The 24,193-nt window shown below is 28.4% G+C and overlaps 1 protein-coding gene across 1 annotated transcript in view; it reads left to right on the top strand.

Annotated features, from left to right (window-relative positions):
* LOC148229575 (transmembrane and immunoglobulin domain-containing protein 1-like) overlaps positions 1–24,193 on the top strand; it is an 83,296-nt gene that overhangs the window by 39,434 nt on the left and 19,669 nt on the right. The window contains exons 2-5 of the mRNA XM_088197008.1: positions 4,711–4,850; positions 5,164–5,330; positions 18,624–18,704; positions 18,882–18,965. Coding sequence (XP_088053134.1) covers positions 4,784–4,850; positions 5,164–5,330; positions 18,624–18,704; positions 18,882–18,965 — 399 coding nt within the window. The 5' untranslated portion in view covers positions 4,711–4,783. The remainder of the gene's footprint in view (positions 1–4,710; positions 4,851–5,163; positions 5,331–18,623; positions 18,705–18,881; positions 18,966–24,193) is intronic.

Below are 24,193 nucleotides of genomic sequence, written 5' to 3'. Positions count from 1 at the left end.
ATGAATAATAATTTATAAGCAAATATAAAGTTTATTATATATAATTCAGAAAATAGTACAGACTTTAAACATAAATAATAAATACCTAAATAATAGTTTTTCTCTCTTATTATTAGCAATGTTATTCTATGAATATTGTTATTTAAAAAATAATAATGATGCGTTAATCAATGCATATTTTAAATAGACGAAAATAGCTTAAAAATAAGTGTTTAGTACTGCTATTGTAATGTGTATTTTTATGAAAAATGCTATAGAAATATATTTGTTACATATCTTTATAAAACAGATACGTCATATGTGTTCTAGCAAATTCAATTTATTTGTAGTCGCATTCATATATAAAGAGCCTTCTAAACCGAGACATGATTTAGATTTCAAGTCTAGACAAAATCTATTTTTTTCGCAGTAGAATCAAAGTACGATTTTATTTTTCATTCATATATCTTTTCGCTATTATTGAAAAATACTATCAATTTAATACGATTCTCATTATTTTCTAGAAACCATCCTTCAGCTCGACCCCGTTTCTATATTCCTCCACTGAGAATTTGCCTTCGTGATACTACTCAACACGATAAAATGCTACCATAACAATACATTTCCATTTTTAATGGACGTTTAAACCCTGCCACTGACTTATCGGGCTTTATTTGCACCCCTTTGTATCGGACGCTCCGTGTAGTTTATCTTAATAACGTCGACTGTCGCATTGTTTAGGAATTTATATATAAATCGTACGAATTCAGACCTTAACACCTTGTACAGCAAACCGACCAGAAATAGAACTCTAAATTTATTACCATAATAAATAATAAAATGTATATGCATTTAAATAGATTAAATAACACAATAATAATATCAGAGATTACCGTTGTGGGGTTAAATCGGAAAAACCCTACTCTGACACGGATCGTTGGTTTGATTAATGGTGGGTCAATTTTTTTTACGAGTTGTACTGTTGTTGCTTTTTTTACATCTGTTTGATTATTGTTTTTGCTACAAGAAAGCATCGTTTCAATAAAGGACTATTGTTCGGCTTACATTTGCCGAATCTATTTCGTATCGCTTATTTTTTATGATAGGTCTAAATAAAAAATGATATTTGCGTTATTACTGAGTTCAATAGGGCGGTTCATTTGCTTATTTTTTACATGGTATTTGAAAATTATTACGATACTTTAAATACCACTGTCTAGTAGATACATATGTATCAATCTATCATCCTTTATACAAAAATCTTTTAATAATAAATAAAAATATTTATATTTTTAATGCTGCTCCTAAAATTCTCAACATGTATTTTTATATATTTATGTAATTTTACATAAATAAATAATATTTTTAAATATTTATTTTAACAAAATTATTAAATATATATTATTTAGTTAAAAATTATATATAATTAAATATTTTTACATAAAACATAAAATTCCTATATAAAATAAATGCTAGTAATTTAAAATAAAAGTTATTCGCCATAAATATTATTATTGTCCGAAAATTGTTTAATTTAGAATATAAATCAGTCAATCTTTAATTGGTAAAACTGATATTTAATATCGGTAACAATTTATGTATGTATTAGTTATATTATTACTATTAGTAATATAAGCATTCTTACATATTTAGTTTTTAAAAAATGTTAATTATATTTTTAATGTGTGTAGGGACAGAAATAGACGATGTCTTTGTTTACTTTGCTAGCCATGTTCAGTTTTTTCATTCTGATCCATCGGTAGATAAAGACAGGCGACATGTAAATATTTATAGAATCTTGCAAGCACATTTAAAATAGTTTTTTGCGAGTCCGTAATTGATAATAATGTAATTATGGCATCACATTAACGCCCAATATGACTGCTTAACTACATGCTGTAATACTCGTCAATATTTTAGTTTTAGTCACCTGTAATAATTCTAAACAGTACTTTATTTTAATAATAATTCTAACCTTGGTAAAACGATGATGATGGCAATATACGACACGCACAAGTTTTATCGATCACCATAAGCATAAGGAGAGGTGGAGTTAACATAATAATGCTGGCTTGCCCAATAATTAAGACTCGCAGCTATCGAGGCATTGCTTAAAGCTAGAGAAAAAGCGATCTAAGCTTTAATAGTCGTCGTGTCAAGACATCAAATCACTGCCAGCTCTCATTTTTTGTCAAATTTATAATATAATTAATAATAGAACGATTTTTAATTTAATATATATGTTTAGTCTTTGATTGAAAATAAAGCATGTGGAAAAATAGTATTTGTCAGTCATACATAACTGTCCATAAAATAATTTAATGTTTATTTTTTTCAAATTTTGTTGTTCTGTTAGTTATTACATAAAACTTTTTGATTCTTTTGATTTTTGCCTAGCAACAAAATTGTGTATATTATAATACAACGCAAGGCTACATCACAATCAGGCATTTTATCACTTTAAGGTTTGAAAATTAATACAAATTCATTAAATTGTTTTTTTTTTAATATACTGGTCATAATAATAATCAATCTGTCCTGTGTGACAGGTTAATTTATATCAAATGATTATTTTAATTGTATAACAATTGTTTTGATTCCCCGTATTGCTTAGGTAAATATTGCATTTATACGTGAAATCTTCGTAGTCTTCTCCCAAAATCAAGTTTAACCCTTTCCCCGCGGATGGTTCTACATAAAATCGCCAGTAATCATTGCGCAACTAAAAGTGCCATAAACACTCGAGCCTAAAAATATGGTTATTTATTTTTTTATTAATATGGCATTAATAGGTGCTTCCTACATATTAAAAAATTTCGACATGGCACGCAAAAATATCTGCCGCGGTGAAAGGGTTAAAATTCAGGACTTCAGACGTTCGACAAAAGTTCGACAAAAGCTGAGGTAAAAAGTGAAACGGTCTATTTTTCGGTCTTCTTTATTGATTTTGATGGTCGGTTTAACTTTACTTGCTGCGACATCGGATGCACTCTCTTGTGTCTCAGGTCAGAGAAAGATCTTGATAAAGTGATGTCAAAAGTGTATTTAGAATAAAAGTGAAATATAAAGGCTATAAATGTGCTTACATATGCTCTGTCTGCCTGGGAGAGGTTTCTTGCTTTCCTACTTTTTTTGCAACAGCCAATTACGAAATTTAAAGGTATAATAAAATTTGGTTATTTCCGAATGTTTTATTATTGGAACATTTACGTTACGTTACTGTTAGAGTTTAAGCCGCAAGAGTCATTTCTCCTTGAACCCGTTTATTATATGTGTATAAAAGCACTGAACGGCCGATGTGAAATTATTTGAGCCAATCCTTCGGATTAGCTAAAATAATTTCGGCCTCGGCGGGTCGTAAAAACTTATAACGTATTGTTTATGGCGCTTTTAACGCGTAATATGCTACTAGTTTTTTTCTTAATAAAATCTTAGTATCTCTGCCTAAATGTTTCTCATCAAGAGGCGCACGCCTTACCGGGGGGTAATGTAAATGTTTTTGAGGGCAATGCACAAATCATTATTATATGTTACTTTTTGTTTTTAATATTGCATTTATCGAAAATATTTTTTCGATATTTCAACTCGAACTTTCCGAGGATAAAATCGGGTTAGAGTTAATTCGTGTGTTGTGGATATGTTTATTAAGCAGTTATTAAATTACTTGAGGTAGGACAATGACATATGTAAATTTAAAGTTGATCAAGTTGTGCGTATAAAGGTGTAAAGAAAGAATCATAAATGTAATGGGTATTTAAAAAAATTTAGTGTTGCTAATCTAGTTCCATAAAATATGACCCACACTAGAAGAACGCTCGCGCTTACAAGTATTGCAGCGAAAAGGTTAAAGAAAATTATTTCTTTTGTAATTGATGTGATTTTACGTGAAGCGTGAAGCATAAAGCATTTGTGAAGGGTAAAATATTTGGCACTAAATATTAGTCCCTATTATTTTTATTAAATTCTACTCTTCATGCGCAAAATAAGTAGTAAAAGCAAAAAAAAATCGTATTCATATACATATTTTAATTTCAGATTCATACCAACTACTCATGATGTTAGATTTCATGCCAGCTACTCATGATAACGCTCTGAACAACAAATTATGAAAAAGGGTTGTTTTGAAGCACATTTAAAGACAAAACATAGCACGCGTGAAAGAATATAGAGAACAAATTTGAAAAATATAGATTTTATTAATTATAGCAATAATTAATAAAAATCTTATTTGACAATAACACAAAATACATAAATGTATTTTGGATCATTTAAAATACGATTAGTCTTAAATCGAGAATGCAAATAGTTGTCATTTTTATAATTATATGGATAATAATATACTCTATTTTAATATTTCTGTAATCTTATTTTTACGACTGTTACAAAAGCTCGTGTCTTTAGTTAGTTATTCATTGTGTCAATTGTAGCACTAGATTTGGTTTTTATATAATAATAATTATTAATAAATTTTATATGTTGTACGCATAAATTTAAAAAAGTATATTTTGTAAGGAAATGAAATAAATATCCAACGTTTTATGTTAAGAGAAAAGAACCTAAGCCAGCCATGCTTATAGCTATAAATTAGAGCTCGTAAAAATGTGCATATATATTTTTAAAGCACCATGTTTGCGTTGTGTAATATAATTACGTATGTATGTCGAGGCAAGGTGTTAAATATTTTAAGGTTATTTTTTTCACGTTTTCCATTACAGTTTTTTCTTGTTACAGGAATTTTTATGCACGGAGAGGGAAACGAAAGTCTGGCAGTAGGAAGTGAGCTGAAAGGTCTCCCTGGGGCGTTATGGGATCTGTAGTTCTGCTGTTGCTTTGCTTGCCGCCAGTTCTTCTCACGCCAGCAAAACATTCAGGTGAAAAGTGCTTAATTACTTTTGCGTAGACTTTTGTACTTTTTTCTTTCTAAAAACCTCACCTTACAGCCCACCGTTTGTTTACAAGAAAATATACATAATAATAATAATCTTGCTCCGTTTTTCGGTCCGTAATTCACCGGCAAACTTTTCGAGAATACCAACTCGAAACACTTGAAAACATAAATTACGCTTTTCTCCCGCTCGGCCTTAAAGCACAAAGCCGTAATTGAAAATTTTCTAATTGCGCGCACACAAAATAAAAAGTTCGAGCGATTCGACTCAAAAACACAATTCGCGCTTGTGTTTTCAGATGGTCATTACAAAGACAAAGGATGGAGGTACGAGTGGTACAACGGGCACAAAACTTACTCGAAAGGTGAAAGGACGTTCGAGAACAATACGGTCACAAATGTCACAATCCAATTGGGCACGACAGCCTTTTTGCACTGCCCTGTCAGACATTCGACGGAGAGAGGGGTAAGCTAACTTTCACTTAATTTAACATAATAATAACAAGTTTAATAAAACGTAGATCTACTGGTACTCTATTCATATTTTAATCGATCGCCAAGATATTCCAATGCCTCGTATTCATGTTTGACGTACTATTATCTAAACTGAAATTCATCTTAAATCATTTAACATAGCTTTATACAAAATGTATTAATTATGTTTTAAATGTTCTTGAACCAGAAAAAAATATTTTCATAATATTAATTTCAATTAAACCTTAATTAATTGAGTAACTATACAATGTTGCTCTTAATATTCAAATCTTCTCTAAAAATAATAATAAAGGTACATGATAATTAAACTAAATGGCATAGTCTAGGTCATTTTTTTTTTTTTTTTTTTTTTTTAAATGTTTATTTCAAAAATAATTTAGTTTTATACAAGTTATAAATTACATGTTTCTGGCTTTTAGCCATTATCATGTTTACAAGCGAAATTACAATAGTTTAAATAAAAATAGAGGCGACATTATGCAATATTTAATAAGTAAAATTTAAGGAGAAAATACTAAAACCTTTATACAATAAGAAAAAGAAAATAAAATAAATAAAATATAAGATACATAATTAAAAATAACACTTACGAACTGGGGCTATTGAAGTCGTGGTTACAGATTTGCTATCAAAGCATTATGTGCTTAGGCATTTTATGTTTATACTTGAAATTTAGTGTGACTTTGTCATAGTTACCAATTTTTGCAATTAATTTATTATTATGTTCACGCGAGATATTTTTGTAATAATTTATCGTATTAGTAATAATGTGATTTTTAATTGTAGGTATAGAATATCGAGTGTGGAGTTTCTTTAAATTAGTATAATATGGGGTGTTATAAATTATTTTTACAGCTTTATTTTGAATTACTTGTAACTTATTAAAATTATTTTTACACGTATTACTCCACACTGGGCAAGCGTATGTTAATATCGGTCGTATTAATTGTTTATATAATAAAATTTTGTTTTTAATCGTCAACGCGCTTTTTCTGTTAAAAATGGGTCTCAGAGCTGAAATGGCGGCAAGCCCTTTAGACCGTACTTCTTTTATATGCTTTGTATATTTTAATTTAGAATCTAAGTGAAGACCCAGATACCTAACACTCGTTTTCCATTCAATGTTTTTGCCCTGCTCGGTTTTTAAAGGCGGAGGCAACGGTTGCCGGCGCATCGTAAAAATGATTGCCTCAGTTTTATCATCGTTTATTTTTATTTTCCACTTTTTTAAATGTTTATTTAAGTTATGCAAAGATTTTTGTAGTTTTGTTGCTATTGGTTTAAGACCATATGAACTAGTTAAAACGGCCGTATCGTCCGCGTAAATAGAGAGACTGGTGTTTTTTAAAATTGGAATATCGTTTGTATATATTATATAAAGATACGGCCCAAGTATGCTCCCCTGAGGAACCCCGGCTGGTATTTTACGCGGTGTCGAATTATCGTTATTTAAGGAGACGACATAGCTTCGATCTTGGAGGTATGATCGGATAATTTGTATCAGATAGTGTGGGGCTTTGTACTTATCTAGTTTGTATACTAGCCCTTCATGCCACACAGTATCAAATGCTAGTCTAGGTCATGGTTTCCCAAACTATGTTCCGCGGAACACTGGTGTTCCGCGAATCCAAAATATGTGTTCCATGGAGCCTAAATAGATATTTCACAAAAATTTGGAGTAAATTAAAAGAATGAACATATTCTACTTCATAATGAAGGCGAAGATTTTAGTACCTAGAAGTTGGGTACAGCAAAATAAGCTAAGTGTTCCGCCAAAATTTTCGGATTTACGAAGTGTTCCGTCGCTCAAAAAGTTTGGGAAACCCTGGTCTAGGTAATTCAAGGGTCTTTCTAATAATTGAAAAAACTTTTCTTTGACAGTTTAAAAGTTTATCAAAAGGGAGAAAAACTTTCATTTAACTTAAGTGTATACAGATACACACTCGACCTTCAAAACATACATATATATTTATAATATATATATATAGATCACTCTTTGCAAACGGTTTTCTTAGGTGTCTAGACTAGACTATTGTGAAAATTATTGCATAATTTAACTTAAGTTGAATATTTGAATAGTCCAATAAAACTTAAGAAATATACACTAATTTCAATAACTTAAGTCAGCTTATATATTTATATTTTATTATATAGCTGTCTTATATTTACAAATATAATTTTTTGTACACTGTCTGCGTTAAGCTTTGCCCTTTCAATATCCCTGAGGTAATTTTGAAACTTTTTATTTTTTAATACGCTAAAAGCTTCGATGACGTTCATCGCATTATGTTATATAATACACAAATGCTTTTATTATGGAGAATGTTACTTCAGTCACAAGCTGTAAATTTGAAATTTTATTATTTAAATTTGAACTATTATATAATGTTTTAGAAACATAGGCTAATATTATATAACTACTTAAATATGACGCAAATTAAACTTTCTCTACCTGTTTTTTTTATGTTACGGTATAGTTTATTATAACATTGCTATTAATTCAAATGCGTACTTTAAAACAACTACAATGGAACTATATTTAAGTGATTATTTTTTTCCGTAGCATTCACTATTCATGAGTTCTAAGAATTTAAAATAAACTTTTCTATGCAACGCTTTGAATATTAATCTATATATTAAACTTTTTATTAAAAAAATATATTTTATATATTATAAATAAATATTTTACAACTTTCGAATCGTTACATTATATAGTTATTTGAACATATTTTCATATTTTCTAACTTTTAAATTGCAGCAAGGGACTTGGAAAAATTGACCCATATAATATATTCAAGTCTCTTTCAAACAAAAAACTCAAACAAAAAACCTACTCTGTCCCCTAAAAGTTCTGAACTGACCTCTTCATCGTTTAATATACGTTACATAAAATATTATTTTTTCGTTGTTCAACCTACAAAAATTCGCATATAAGTACGTTCCATATTGAGAGATTATTTATAGTGTATTAGATAAAACAATGTAAAGTAGAACTTTTGTTTCTTATGAAGATAAATAATTCTTTATATAAATACATATGTAGTTTTATATTAAAATGTACCAACAACCTTTTACATTGATAATATAAATGTATGTAAGAATATCATAGAGCAATATAGCTATTTTTTTAATACGTTTATTTAAATAATATAAATAATTTTAAAAGAAACGGCCCGAGCACACTTCTCTGAGGAACTCCTGCTAGAATTTTACGCGGAATCGTGTGTTTATTATTTAGTGAAACAACAGCGAATTAAACGTATCAGATTTTTTTTTAAATATAAGGTGTTGTGTACTTATATGCATTGATAATAAAAAAAAAATTTAAAATAATAGTTTTCAACAAAAATTTGCTACAAAAAATTCTAATTCTTTTTTTCACTTATTCTATTACCATCTTATTTTCGCTATTATTACCGATATTACTATGCACTTTTATTATAAGAGGGCTGATCAGAGTATATTCAAACCGAATTTTTGTCAATAGGAGAGCGCAAAACACTATCCCTTCTCAGAAGTAAAAAATTCACATCGAAAGCAATAAAATCGTGTCGGTGTCGTCGAAGTGGGAACGCTCGTTACCAAGCGTTCTCGCTGCGATGGCGACGGCACGATTTTATTGCTTTTGACGTAAATTTTTGACTTCTGAGAAGGGATAATTGTTTTTTGCGCTCTCCTATTGGGCAAAATTCGGTTTAGATGTTCTTCATTCGATAAAAAGTCTTAATATAAACGCTTAATACATTCGCGTTTTTATTGCGATGGCACGATTTTTTTTTTTTTTAACCTGGACTAGAAATTCACTATATGGCAACACTGAGCAGTAAAAAGAACTAAACTAATTGTCAGGTGAATATTATGAGTAGATATTTTTATTAATTTTTAATGCCTAATTAAAATATTTTCGCATTAAATATGATTTCATAAATTATGTCGCAACGGTAGTTAATTTTTATATTTATTTGTAGCATAAAAAGAGTTAACATGTACCTATTATTATGCATTCAAGAAATTATATTACGATGTTAAAAAATATATAAATTCTATTTTTGTCATGAGGCCCGGAATCATTGTTTTCCCAGGACCCGGGTACACTCTCTGCCGCTCTGTATATAGCTAGCATGATCTATTCTATATCATAAAACATAAAATACATGTGTCTATCTGTCTGTAACAAGAACTCCATTCAATCAGTGCGACGTGACATTGCACACGTCATTCTGGCTGCAATTCCTAGATCAACTTTTAGGTTGAATGTTGAATGTTGAGCTGAACAGCGACGTGCTGAATACCGATAACACAGTCAATAAATACAAAACTAGTGTACCGGTCACTGTGCAAGTAGGTCTCCTAAAGTTGCTAATCTGTGACTCATCTCGCCGTTGTATCAATGCCAGTACAATGCCTTGCAAACGTGAATCCTCCAGAGGGCAGCTTCTCACGTGTCACTGATAATTGTCTGTGTTTATCTATTGATGCATAGAGGTATATAGATGTGACCTTGATAGTCCGAATGTTTATTATTAACTAAAATATGATTTATTTGGTGTAAGCTAAAACCACATGGGTAACATTGCAAATTTCATAATAACCCGTCAGCAAACATTTTGGTTTGATATCTTCATACACATATATGTTCGTCATCTTAATTATAAAAATGAAATTTGTATTTGGTCTTTTTAACCGACTTCTAGTTAGAGGTAGGTGACATCATCATTAAAATGTTTTCGCGTCGGCGAGCGCTAGATTCGCGAGCTTTGATTTATGTTTCGAGAGAGCGATAAGTTGTTGAACCGCAAACGGTACAAAGAAAGCGCGCCCGTTGACGAGTTGAAATATTGCTCCTTTGTGGCTGTCGTCCGACTGACAAAGGGATGGAAAAACTTCAATAAAACTGTTGGTTGCGAAGTGGTTGCTGCTCGTCGCGCGTGCAAATCGCGGTAAACATTTATACCAAGGTACTGCCGGGACTGTGCGCTGTGCGAACACGAAAACGTGCTCAATGCACGTATACCGCTGGGAATGAATTGATGCGGCGGAAAAAAATGTTCAACGTCGAAGTTACGGATAGCTTTCGTACGCAGTCATCGAAGCGTGAAAGGAAATGTGATATTTGATGTAAAAATGAATATAAAGACTGACAATCAATTTCGAATGCATAAAGTAAAGTATGTTATATAGGTGAAGTGGAATAATACCACTCTATATTTCGAGTGGTATTATTGCGCAATTTCAAGTACATCATTAAAACATATATGTTTAATAATATGTCTTGTTCAACAGTGCTTTTTGTTTATATTGTGTAATCAATGATGAATTTAAAAATATCTATATTGCAAAATCGATTATGAAGGAATCTTATAAAAATTACATTTGCTGTATAATAATATCACTATGACAATCCGCAAAAATAAAACTTTAGCGGACTTCCTAAATCGAAAAAAAAATTACTGTTTATTTTTACATTATGTATGTTTAGTGTAAAAATTAGTTATATTAGCTTAATAAATAATAAATAGAAATTAGCCTTTCAACAAAAACATACAATGTAATGCATACTTTTATATTTGTGCATTAAAAAGCAACAATTTTTAACGAGTCCCCGTAGATAATTAAATGTTATGCAAATTATGCTTTTAAGCACACATTTATTTGTACGTATATCGCTTTTGTGCTTTTAATAGGAACAAAATGTAAAGAAAAAAATATATTTTACTCCATCCGACACAATTTGTATAGTACATATACCATAAAAAACTTTCATGTTTATTTTGTAATGTGAATAGCAAATCAATACCAATTCCAAAACATCGACCCTGAAATGATTATATAGTTATTTATTAAAAATGGTATTTTTAAGTATTAAAACTCACATTTCATTCACTTAAGACCGTACAGTGTTTACGCATTACGCAACATTTGAAATGATAGAAAAAACGCGTGTCTATCTGTTAAATAATGAAAAATTCTAATGAAATTTTCATGTCACAGAATGTTTGTGTTTAATGAAAATATATATATATTCCATTATTGCCTAAGTCATTACAATTGGTACTTTGAAATGGAAAAGATAGCAGGAAGAGAGTGTTTGCCTTCCTCCTATGCTCACAACTAGTGTTTATTTTTGATAATTAAATCTCGAGAATTTCTTATAAAAATAAAAAAATTTAATTTCTCATTTTATATTCCCAACTTATTAGCATTGTCGAGAAACTTTTAATATCTCAAAAATTTTAATTAATTGTCTTTTCTTATTAATATTTAAATTTATACGCATATTTTTAATCACTTGATACCACTGCAATTAATTGAGTTTCTGGCTGCATTCAGAGCAGGTAGTTCAAAAGGGACAGGAATTTCCGATTAAACACTCTAAAAACATTATTTGGCGATTTATGTTTATGACTAATAATTACGATAAGAAAACTACTGTTTTGACTTTCTCAAACATTTTCTAGTTCAAAAAAAAATATAAACGAAGAACAATGACTTAATAATTATTGTATTATTGAGTTTTTGGCAAGGATTCGTTTTTATGTGAGTTTTATATAAATTATTTTATAAAATGATGTAATTTTTGCAATTTATGAGAGAAAATATCATTTGATGAAAAGTGACATTGACAATTTGATTTATGACTATAAAATAATTTAGATAAATAAATACTGACACAAATTGTTAAAAATTACATTAGTAAAAATATGTTTTATATAATTAGATATATTCTGTACTAATTAAAAATAGCTAAAATAGCTTAATAAATTAATAAAATAATATTCATATATTTATTTCATATTTTTTTCATATGTCAAAATTATTCTTCAATTTTCTGGAAATTTGGATCAATTTCTTATTTTTCATAAAATGGAAAACACTGCCAAATGCGAAGCACTACTGACAAGAATACGTAGCTCCAGCATTTTCTTAATGTTGGCGCTTTCGTTCTCACTTAATTCTTTAAACTAAACTATATTTTAGACCTTGAGCTCATAACCAGTTAAGCTCGCCCAATTGATTCAGTACTAGTTAATACAAATAACTTTTTGACCCCATTCGTTAATTTTTGAATAAAGTATTGAAATATTTACTAAAATATTGATTATTTTTTTTTTGTTTGTTTCGTATTTAAATATATTTTTTTGACAGCAAATATACAAATAATATTTCTATTTTTATTTTTGCTTTAAAATGTTAATAATTTATAAAACAAAAATAAACTAATATATTTGTTTTTGTGACTTCTATATAAAGCTCATAAAATAACAAAAAACTCTTATGCCAAATTCGCAAACACTTCATTAACTGACATTTGCTATAAACAACAAATATTTTTTTGATAAACTGGAAATTATATCACTTACTTGATGTTTACTGTTTGGGCCTTATAATCGTTGTACCTCTATCTCTTTATTGTGAATAAAAAAGGCAAAGATATTCATATTCCTCTTTGTAGCAATATTCGTGCCTCGCCCTATATTTGCTGTACATAGTGTATCGTTCGGTATTACTATCATTCTCACCATCGAGAATGCTAATTCGAAACAATATCTGTGCTTGAAAATCACACAGAAAGGAGAGAGATAGCGTTAGGATATTTACATAAAATTCAATTGTTCCTAAGACGACATTCAAATTAGTTGCGCGTAAGGAAATAAGAATGGTATTCATAAAGATTTATTTATATAGTAATATCATCGCAATAACGTATTTTATTTATGTTTATATTTTATGTAAAATATAATAAAACTGTATTGTAAATATAATACAATTGGTCTTAACGACACGCGTTGCTCAAACTGGCGTTCAATGAAAAATTACAAGCGTTTGTCAAACTTCCGCAAACAAACTTTTAGAAATTGGATATATTTTGTATTGCGTAAAATCCAATAACTCAATAGTGTTGTGCCATATGTTTGAAATTTTGTATCGTAAATGTTAAAATATGTAAATTCATTGTTACGTAAAATCAATAAGAAGTACAGTCCAATATATATTGTACATAAAATATTTATTATTTTATTTAATAATGGAATTTGCATTATGCAAATGCTTTATTATGTTAATCAATTGTTTTAAGAAATCCCTTGATCTTGAATTTATAAGATTTTATGTTATTTGGTTTAAAAAATATGGGAAAAAATAGAACCTGATACAGCCATTCATTTACATATAATCTGAATATTTTAGATTTTGTAAATTCCTATAATGATAATGTATTTTTTCAAGGATATTGATTTTACATTTTTAAAGTATCAGAAACTCCGACGCAACAATTTAATAAAGTTATTTTGTTTGACCTATATTTTTTTATAGCTCTAAATAAGTTAAAAATAATACAGGTGATTGATCTAATTTAATTTATCACGCCTCATTTTGCAAATTGTTCTGGTAAGAGACAATACCTATTCTACTCACTAATTCAAGTATGATTGATTTTATTAATTGTTTACAATAACTTTTAGTAATTATCGTTGAAGTTTGATTTCAGAAAGTATTAAGGACGATACTTTATATTTTTCATTTTACACAAAACATTACCCTTTTTGCAAGTTTTAACTTTAAAAGACTTTTTATTAAATTATTATAATGTCATTAATCGATGCTAAATTTGTAAAATTAGTATTTTTGTTTTAGTTTTACACTCAAATAATAATTTGCAGATAATTTTATTTATTTTACACTTTGCGCTTAAAATTTATATTGTGCTTGTTTTCGCCATTCACGAAAAAGTGTGGTAGTCTAAAATAAATGAAAAAAAGGTCTGGCGGGCCATATACCTGCTCTATAACTGTACGCATTCATTGCAAGTCGAGTCGATAATTATTTGTCAATTTAATGGGACATTACAGAACAAATCAAATGATAAATAAAAATATATGTATATCGTACGTATGGAGATGTGGAGCCATACTTTCGTATGTACGTAATAATTAATAAATAATAATGTTTTCATTGACTGATCATTTTAATCGTCATAACGCTCTGGCACATACTAATTTTACCGCCTATATCTTGTGAATTTTTATTCTTTGTAAATTTTTCACAATTTACATAAATTTTATATACCTAATTCTTAAAATATTCATTACTTGATTTTCTCAAAGTATTTTTGCAAAAGAGCGCTTATAATGCAGCGCTCTTTTGACGCAAGCCCATTTGTCCGCGCTCATTTGTGACGTTGTCAAATATATACAACAATTTAATAACAACTTATTTAGACCACTGATTTATCAGCTAATATCAAATTTAATAAAATAGATTTCTAAGCCCATAAAAATTACTGTTAATTTTTATCTTTTATCACATTTGTAAAGGTCTTTTTCTCAAAATTTGCACTTATTTACTGTGATCAAAACGATCATCTATTAACAAGGAATCAAGACAAGTCAAGCATGGACCACACAAAAGCCCTCATTACGACCAGAGAAAATATCACGCAAGTGTTCTTACTGTAAAATTCTCGACATTAGAAGAAAATTTCTTTGTTGCGAAACGGTCACGGATATTATAAATCACTGGATCCACAAGATTTCCTTTGCAATGCAATACGTCCCTGGACAATGATCAACAGCTGTTCTAAGTAATGAGTACATCTATTGGCTGGATGATCGCTGCATGATTGTGATTGGTCAGCAAGCTTTGCAACCATGGATACTTAATTCCGATAAAAAACAGGCAGTCACAAGCAGCCACTCAACGAGACGCACACATCCTGCCGCCAGCTTCTCCGCCACCGCTCGGAGAATATACTGACGCTGCCACACCAATCAGAACTCTGCGGATCATATACTGACATCATCCCTTCGCTAGTTTTTCCACTACCGCTCGGAAAAAAACATTGCCCCATTTATCGTCTGTCACAACAAATGTAAATATAATGTAATAAAACTCTAACTAGATTTCACCAAGCGTCTTACTGGCTACGAAGTCACACCCCCTAGGGTTTTCAAACCTTAAAAATCTATGTGCTTTCCCTTTCCATCACAAAAATAAAAACTATAACCTATTGTCATAGAAAAAATATACTTGGTGTATTGTTGTTAGTGGGTTAGAATTGAACTAATGTTTCAATAGTAATTTAAAAACATAGAGTAATATCGTAAAATACTTCTAAAAACGTTATTGATAAAGCATTCAAGCAGTGTTTATATTTTTCGTATTGCTCGTGTTTCTAATAAATTTATTTAAAAACGCATCACCCATATAACCAAAAGCTTTCACATACCTCATTATTTATTAAATATATAAAATAATCACTATTCGGAGCGTTGAATGCAATTATCATTTTATACATGTGTATATTTTTGATAACATATTACGGAATTAATTGGCTTGCAGTTTGACAGCTATTATTTAAATAAGTTTAGCAATACAGTGGATTAAAAGTTTTATATATTTTATATTACTGTCAGTCGCGAACTTTTACGACTACCCGGAATGGTTTTTTAACCATTTTTGTGTATTGTGTAATGTATTTGTTAGCGTTATAAAAATACACTTAAGCTTTTGCTTAATAAACTGCAAACCTTAATAAACTTGTAGCTGTCATTGAATTATCTCAAACGCCAAATAGTCTAATTAACTTATTATACATGCATAATTATTTTTAACAAAGCAGAATTAAAACAATAAAATAAAATCAAGATAGACTTTAAACGGTCGTTTGACTATTTATTACAGAGATTGCGAACATGCTGTTATAAAAAAATTAGCAACGCTGAAAACCCGTCTGAAATCCCTTCTCTAGGGTTTTATTTATTTTTCTACTTCTTTTAGAAAAATTGAACCTTTTTTCGCACGAACATTGCTCCACACCCCCAAACAATCGAGATCCCAAATGCAGTAACATTAGCGCTATATAGCGAAATTTATTATCCCCGTCGGCCGTATACACTTCGGGTTTTATTAATGTAAGCCTTATTTGCTATTATATTACATTCCGTCGGTGTATCTAATCTTGTAATGACGTAGCCGTAGGGGTCTGATAGGAGCATTAATGCACAGAATAGACAGTAATAGTTTTATATATTGTCTGAGCATCTCACGCTGGCTGGCGGAATGACGGTTGCTTGTCAAATTAAAACATTGAAAGCTCGAATGCATGAAGGCAACAATCATAAATTCATATTAAAGTGTATATGGTGTGGAATAAAATTGTAATGTGTCTATAAAGACATATCTATATTTATAGAACACACAGTTTAAAAAGGTAATTGCAAACAAAACGACATATTATAAACACTAAAAAATATATTAAAAAAGGATCACTTGGCGAACTTGACAGGATAAAAAATTGCCATGGCCAACTTAAACACACACAAAAGCACAACAACTTAATAAAACGGCAGTTATACCATTCGAATAAAAACACGCTTTTATTACTATTATTGTATCTTTGCTTTGAATGTTTCTTGTAAACTTTTTGATGCGCACTAATTATCCCTTTATCTTAACACCATCAAAACAAAGGGTCCTTATTCAAATTTAAAATCCTATTTCATTAAATCAAAAGTTAAAGTAATATTATTTTTAATTATAATTACTTCAGTGGCGGAGGCCGATTTTAAATTTATTTATCATATTGAAACAGCGCAAATTACTTTCTTTTTTAATCTCGCCACTTGTAAAAAAGTAATTAGGAAATTCTCTGTTTGTTAATTTAAATAGCTGCGATTTCACAGAGCGGAGAAAATCCGTTTTGGAAACGTGTACAATCGTTGAGATTCTCTGTAATTTTGTTTAAATAAAACACTTTCGCGCCGTACAAATAAGAGCGTTTCATGCGTATAATATTATATAACGCGACGTTAATTAACTCAGATATTTAATACAAAATATCTGATATTATATAACATGATAACAAACAATATACATACACATACAGAATATGTTCAAACGTATCATGTGCTTTAATTATAATAATTATAAATCATGTTGCATTTATGATACGGTAAAATCATTTTGATTTTATTTTTTAATAGCTTATAAAAAAATATGGGTTGATGCAAAAGTTTTGCCGCTTTTTATGATGCTAACAAAATATTATTTTCTGAGAATTGCTAGATAACATCTTATAACATTAATAAAGAATAATTTCCTGCTACTTTTTATTCAATTTTGGTTTCGCCAGCGAACAATAAAGAGCCATAATATTTTTTGTCTCTCACAAAAGTCAATTCACGACACTTTATGAATTTTGTAAAGGTAATTATTTGACTGTGGCAATCAAAAACATTTATGACGTGTACAGGGAATATGCCACAAAAATTAGACTGACACAGAGGCGGTTTAAAAAATTTTGATTTGAAGATTTTTTATTTATCAATATATACTTGGCAACCTTCAAAGCCTTATGGTGATAATAATTTCTATCCAATGAGAATGTGCTTGCGGTATGAGACATTTACATCGAAAAATTATTTCTCTAAAGTTTTGATTTCTCTCTTAAATTCAGTCTCCAATTAATTAGACTGTTTCAATATATGTTGCTTCGAGTGCAAGAAAAAGGTATGAAACTTTTGTATATTGATGGTAACTGGAGATAAAATATGGATTTTCTTCTATGATGTATTAAAACTTTCAGCATATAGCTTCTGTATATAAATATATAATATAATAACCTAGTTTTATATATCAAAGACATTTTAAAATAATGTATATCATTTAATGGATATACTATGTTCACTTTTGACCTTAAAATTAAACATGTCAACCACAGAGCGACTTGAATTATTCGCTTTATATGATGTAACAAACGATCGATTGGAATATTATTATTGTTTTTATTTTAATTCATTATTTTTTTAATTTAATCTTTGCTACACGTTGGAATTTATAAATATTTAGCTGTTTTACGAAAATCTAACTGAAAATAGCCCAAATGTATTTTTTTATATATAAAATATATAAAAGTTGCGTGTGCTTATAGCTTTTCTTGATAACATCGATGCCAGATTAATAGCACGAGAGCCGTAATGGTTTTTCGGCTTATATCACAAATTCTCAATCTATAATCCTCTTATTATACATATATATGTATATATAATATATATGGAAGAGTCGGTTCGAAAATTCTCTATTAATAACGAATCTTCGCTCACCCGCCGCCAATCCAAAGAGTTTATGAAAATTTACTGTCTCTCAGAGGAGCCCTTTTAAAAATTTTCAATTCAATTAGGTCTTTATGAATCTCATTTTATGGTTCTCACTTTCGGACCCTTTTGTCTAACCGATTTTTTTCTTCTTCTTATGGCAACACTTACAGCAAGTTTCGTGGGTGAGGAGGCGCGATTGGCACATCCTCTCATCCGGAATGTTCACCTTCACTAACGACGAGCGCTTTCAGGTTTGTTTCGCAATTTTCCACATTTTTTTTTCGACATATGTAGACCTTTCGATTCTTAGCCGAGCGCACACGTCACGTTGCGTCTCGTTACTTTGACTTTTTTGTACAAGTTTTTTTCCACGTAATATAAAGTGTTCTTTGTTGTGTAATGTTGTTTTTCTGGTTTTTATTTTATAGATCCTACACGGAGACAGCTCGGATGATTGGACACTACAAATCAAATATGTGCAGAAAAGAGATAACGGCACTTACGTTTGTCAGGTATGATCTTATTTTACATGTGATACTGTTATGAAGTTTATTTTATATAATAAACAAATGGAGGTCTCAAATAATATCAAAATCAATTTACTACATACAAATCAATAAGTATGTCTGAATTTGACACAACAAAATGATTAAATATTAATAAATATAATATATATTTATATGTAAAAAATAATAAGCACATCATATAGTTAATTAAATTCGTAATTTATAATTAAATTGTAATAAGACACAATCTTAAATTTATTAAGATTTTGTAATAATATGTTTTATATGATATTACTATAATAATAAATAAATATATATTTAACATAATTTTATCAATGATTTAGAATGTTTAAACAAAGTCGCAGCAAAACATTATAAAATACATAAATTTTATTAGGCAGAGGCATAAAAAGATTCTTACATGAAAGCCATTAGAATAAACGACTTTAGATATGTACCTTCTTAAAATTAATAATCATAATCTATTTATATTGAAATTTAATTTAGTATGTTCGTATTAAAAATATGTAGATAGATAATTTTATTAGAAAGTGTATTAGTATATCATGTTATAATTTATATAGCAACAAATCTTAAACAAATTAAATCCATAAAATAAATCATGAATAATACCGTTAAATTATTAAGGTAGTATTTATAGTATTAATGCAGCAATTAATTAAACAATATAACTCTATAAATATATATATATATTATATTATACATCCATTTACTAGTCCATTGGGTCTATCGTCAATCATGCTGACAATACACGAACATATCTCAGGTTTAAAAGCTAAAAGATATTGTTCACAATGGATATAGAATTGATCCGGGAATTCCAAGAAAAATTACGTCAGGATATAACAAATAATAGTAACATACTAATTAGGTTTAATGTAAAACAACATATAATATATTTTAGTGTTAAGTAAATATTCAATACGACTCTTAAATAGTATTTAAGTAAAATCAGCTCGCTAAAAAAAGTTATATTTTTAATTAAAGCACATTTTTTTATTCGTCAGCATATAAAAATATGTTCGAGTCTATATTTGTGTTATTTTTAAACAGAAATAAACAGCATTTTTTTATGGAATGTTTATGTAATATTAATTCACATTCATACTTTTAAATATAATACATGTTTTTGCTTTATAACCATTTTTATGTTCACAGTTGATTTATTTTAATACGATATAATTAAGATTGCTAGTTTTGGTATATAAACGTTTATTACAAGATTAAAAATACAGGAAATTACATTCATTAAAATTTAAGTACAATTTGCTGGTTTATAACGATTTTCTAATATACAAGAAGGTAGGAAAAATAATTATAAAAATTAGTATTCTTTTGCGTATTATAAATCACAGAAAGAAAATTATTTACGATTCTCTAAATAGTTCATTAAAAATATCAAACACCTTGTTATCTATATATTATAGATATTTAAGTTTTTATTACAATGATTTTTTTATTACAATGAAAAATGAATTAGGTTTAAATTCGTGTTATTGATATGAGAAAGTAGTTCTGATTTAAAAAAATCCTTTAAATAAAAAGAGTTGGATTTTTATTTTCATATGAAATTAATTACAATGGACTTTAAATTTATTTTTATGGACCATTCTGTTATATCACACGCTTGCGCTAATTTCTTTCTCTAAGGCTATGATTAAATCCTGACAAGTTTTCTTTTTACAAGTAAATTTCTCTCTTCGGAAGCTTTGAATTAATAATCTCGAATCTCGTCATTCCATTGTTTGCGAGTGCTCCTTTGGGGTATGGAGATTTTTTTCTACTCCCTATATATCTCTCCCTCTTTCTCTTTTCTCACTTCCGGATCTGTATCCATGGTGACCAGGTCCCCACAGGTACGGTTTATATTCGTCTTAAGCGCCAAAGATAAGTTTGCCGCTCGAAATATGAAAATGCTCCTAGCTTAATCGAAGCACAACAAAGAACGCTGGGAGATTATTTATTGTGAAAACACGGGGTGTTTCGCACTTTGAAAGACTATAAATATGTATATATCGAAGTAAAGCTAGTTGTTTTAAAAGGCTTTTACTTTTACCCCAAAATAAATTTAGACTAAATATTTTTTTAAATTTAATTAGATATATAATTGCTTTCAACGTTATCAAAGCAAAATTTAAGTGATAAATTTAAACTTTCTTTGAATATGATATTCTTGAAGTCATAACACAAATCGCATTAACATATCTGTAAAGATGCTTTATAAATTATTTAAATCTAATATTTATGTTATGTATGTATAAGCGATACATAATAATATGTACATAAACACAAGTATATTTAAATAATATTTTGTAACTAATTAGAAAATTAAATTTGACGCATATTTTATATCTGCATAACATCATTGAATATTTGTAGTGAAAAATACCATTTATTAAAATCGCAATAAAAAAAATTCATGCACAGCAAATAGACAAATCGATAAAATGGACAATAACAAGCGCATTTCTACCGAAAATTTCACTATCTTATATATACTAAGAGTCATAAGCATAAAATTCATATATGTATATATTTAATTAATACATAATTAACATATTGATATGATTTAAAAATTCGGAATTTAGATTTTCTTAAAGTATTAAAAGTAAAACCGTTAAGTAAGCATTATGGTGTTTAATATACATTATAATTTTATTTTTAAAATTAATAAAAAGTACAGTTTTTTATTGCTAAATTTCTGTCATTTTTATTTAACATAATAATAAAAATTCTTTTTATTTATTTTATTGAAAGGTATTTTTAGTATACGTTAATTCTATGAAAGTTATTTAATCAATATTTATCGAGTGTGCGTTGCGTATATAATATGAAAATAGAGTAATCAACAATATTTATTTCATGCATATATATTATTATTAGCAGTCCTTACACGATTACGTCGTTAAACAAACTTACTTTTATGACTGTTGTAAATGAGTTATAATAGCCGAAATTGTATGATATATAATACTCTTAAAATATTTTGGTTTAACTCTAATGTTTATTTTAATTAATATTAATTTTACACAAATAAGTAGAATAAAACAATATTATTTCATTTATGTAATATATAATATTCAAAAGCAAATAAAAATAGTTTTGTAGTGAATAATAGTGAAAGGAAAAATTATATATGTTACATATTCCTTCAAAGTAAACTTATTTTCTCGATTTTAGAAAATTATTTAAAAATAATTTAAAAAAATTATGTATATGATTGCTTATAATATTTAATGATCTATTTTACAAATAGAAGTCTGTCTTGAATAATATATGCTTTTTATTATCGCTGGGTCTTATTATTACAATTCAATGTAAGCTCGCAATTTTAATACACAGAAAAAAATACAACGATGTAATAATCGTTAAATTAGTCGTACTTATTTTTTTATTTATAACTTTATAGATACTATGTTTTTTCAAAAAATATCAGTAGTCAGTATTTTTATTAAATATCTACGTATCTAATCATCACAAAAAACTTGAAAGATTTATAGCATCTTTGAGAAAAAAAATTGCCTTTTTCTAGTTTAAAGATCCAAATTTATTTTAGCAAAATCTGTAGCGTGATATAAAGCTTAAAATTAATATTGAACTAACTATTAAAAAAATATTAAGATTAGTCTTTAAAGTTCTTTCTTTGAATCATAGTTTATAAAGCGTGCCTTTATTATTTTTTGTTTTTTTATATGAAAGTCCTGTTATTTTATCTTTGTCAATGAAAAAAAAAGCGTCGAAGAGTCTTTAAAATTCAGCTCAAAATCAAATGTAGTTGATTATAATTATTTACACGTTGTAAGAGATAAGATACAAATACTCTATGCTTGACTAATTCAAATGATTAATTTCAGACGAATATAAACCCTTGAATGCTTGACGTTGGATGCTCGACTGCCTTTTAGATTTATGGTTGATAGAGTTATGGTTTTCATACAATACCGAGCGAGCTCAAGTTTCGTTGAAAATTTCAGTTTAAAACAAATCGCACCTTATAATAATTCCGTGACTGGAAAATATTCATATATTAAAATATTTAAATCGCATCACAAAAAAAAACAGTAATTTTAGCCTTTTAGTAACATAATTCAATATATTTTTTGTCAGTAAGAAAGGACATGGAATAAATTTACAACGCTGTATTTATAAATATATAATTCATCATAATAGTTAAAATCATAGTATAAATTTGATAAAATATTTAGTTCAATATAAGTTTATTTTTTTAATCGTTCTATAGCAAGATATGAGTGACAGGTACATAAAAATACATGTACACTACTTATGTATATGGAAACCTATTGAATTATATATAATACATTCTTTACTTAAATAAAATGTATTGATATTTAATTAATAACCTTTGACATATGCTGCTAATGGCATATGTTACGCCAAGTACAGCTGTGTATTGAATTCGTTCGTGTTAAAACGAGTCGCTTATTTATACTAACAAATAATAACGAGCCTTAATGCATAAATATGATGAAATAAGACCCTTTCGTGCTATTCAGTATATTTTCAGCGAATGGCGCCGCCACTAATGGACTCTCATTGTACAAAAATATGATTGCGAGAGGCGCGCTGAAAACTTTAATCCATTCGGTTGTTGAAATTATTTTCAAATGCGAATGTCGAATCTAAAATGGGTTTTAATTTTCTACACCTTATAGAAGGGAGAGAATGGCTTTTTCAAGTATAAACATAAACTATCTTCATTGCCATTTTTTCACAAACTCTAGACCCCCCAAAGACAGGTACTTGAACCTTAACGTCTATACCGAACTGATCGAGTTCACTTACCGTTAATATGTTTTTTGCATACGAAACCCATACCAAATATGAGGGGAATTCGCGTATTTGCTTTCCACATGCTTAAAATACGCAATCGTTTCCATTTCACTGACATGTACATAATCCCGACTAAATAAACATACTATGCAAATACGCAATGACAATTTGCTATTTTCAATTCTGATGTATTTACAGAAATAGATCGAGACTTGTATTCTCAAGAGGTTTTTCGATGAATAGAGAAACTTTATATATTATTTGTATACTTCAGTTAAAGGTCAAATTCAAGGAAATAGTTATTTTTAATGAATTTTTAAGCCTTACATATTAACAAAACTTTCAAGCAAATTATTGGGAAAAATATATAATAAATCAATTATGTAATTTCATATTGATAACACTTTTAAAAATTTTATTTT

This window comes from Plectrocnemia conspersa, unplaced genomic scaffold (assembly GCF_051122295.1).
Source record: "Plectrocnemia conspersa isolate PC_06_02 unplaced genomic scaffold, ASM5112229v1 ptg000011l, whole genome shotgun sequence".
NCBI lineage: Eukaryota > Metazoa > Arthropoda > Insecta > Trichoptera > Polycentropodidae > Plectrocnemia > Plectrocnemia conspersa.
The sequence above is the reverse complement of the archived record's forward strand: the minus strand, read 5'-3'. Positions and strand labels throughout refer to the sequence as shown.